Source organism: Colobus angolensis, unplaced genomic scaffold, assembly GCF_000951035.1.
Source record: "Colobus angolensis palliatus isolate OR3802 unplaced genomic scaffold, Cang.pa_1.0 Scaffold175, whole genome shotgun sequence".
Taxonomy (NCBI): Eukaryota; Metazoa; Chordata; class Mammalia; order Primates; family Cercopithecidae; genus Colobus; species Colobus angolensis.
In genome coordinates, this window is record NW_012114877.1 from 6374386 (window position 1) to 6375361 (window position 976).

General features: G+C 59.1%; 1 protein-coding gene across 1 annotated transcript in view; it reads left to right on the top strand.

Moving 5' to 3' along the window:
• The first annotated feature begins 628 nt into the window (after positions 1–628).
• Positions 629–976, top strand: part of NUPR1L (nuclear protein, transcriptional regulator, 1-like) — a 6687-nt gene continuing 6339 nt past the window's right edge. Inside the window, exon 1 of the mRNA XM_011938637.1 lies at positions 629–974. Within this exon, the coding sequence (XP_011794027.1) occupies positions 740–974 (235 nt within the window). The 5' untranslated portion in view covers positions 629–739. The remainder of the gene's footprint in view (positions 975–976) is intronic.

The following is a 976-nucleotide window of genomic DNA, read 5'->3' on the forward strand; positions in this document are numbered from 1 at the left end:
CAAAAAAATACAAAAATTAGGCCAGGCGTGCACCACTTCCGGCTAATTTTTGTATCTTTTGTAGGGACGGGGTTTCATCCTGTTGCCCAGGCTGGTCTCGAACTCCTGAGCCCAAGCCATGCATCCTCCCGCCTCGGCCTCCCAAAATGCTGGGATTAGAGGGCCCAGCCAGCCTCATGTTTTCTTTAAGCAGTCCCTCCCTGTTGCACACTTGGATAGTTTTCTTTTTTTTTTTTTTAGACAGAATTTACCTCAGTCTCGCAGACTGCAGTGCTGTGGTGGGGTCATAGCTCACTGAAGCCTTGAACCTTGGGGTTCAAGTAGCTGGGGGGCTGAGGTGGGACTTCAGAGATGGGGTCGTACCGTGTTGCCCAGGCTGCTCTTGATCGCCTGGCCTGAAGGGATCCTCCCGCCTCTGCCGCGCATAAATATAGTTTCCTAGTTTTGACCAACATAAACCCTGTGCTGAGTTGGAGTTTGTCAACTACCCTTCTCCAGCAACCTACAGGACCTGGCGGGGATGTCCGGGTTACCAGGCTCCACTCCAAGGAAAAGACAGCCCTGCTCTAGGCACTGCACCGCCACTGTGACGTCCTCGAAGGTCCGCCTCTATGACGCCGCCGAAGGCACCCCCGCTTCACAAGCGGAGCCCATCGGAACTCGAGGCGGGGCTGCTGGATCTTCCAGGAGCGCCCAGACACGGGCGGGTGGCCACGGGTGGCCACAGGCGCTGGGCAGGATGACAGCGGCCGCAGAGCGGGCCCTTCCACGTCTGCAGGCTCTGGCCCGGCAGCCACCACCCATAAGCAATGAGGAGGAGCTTTATGACTGCCTGGACTACTACTACCTGCGCGACTTCCCTGCCTCAGGGGCCGGGCGCAGCAAGGGCCGCACTCGGCGCGAGCAGGCGCTGCGCACCAACCGGCCTGCACCTGGCGGGCACGAGCGCAAGGTCCTGCAGAAGCTCCTCAATGGC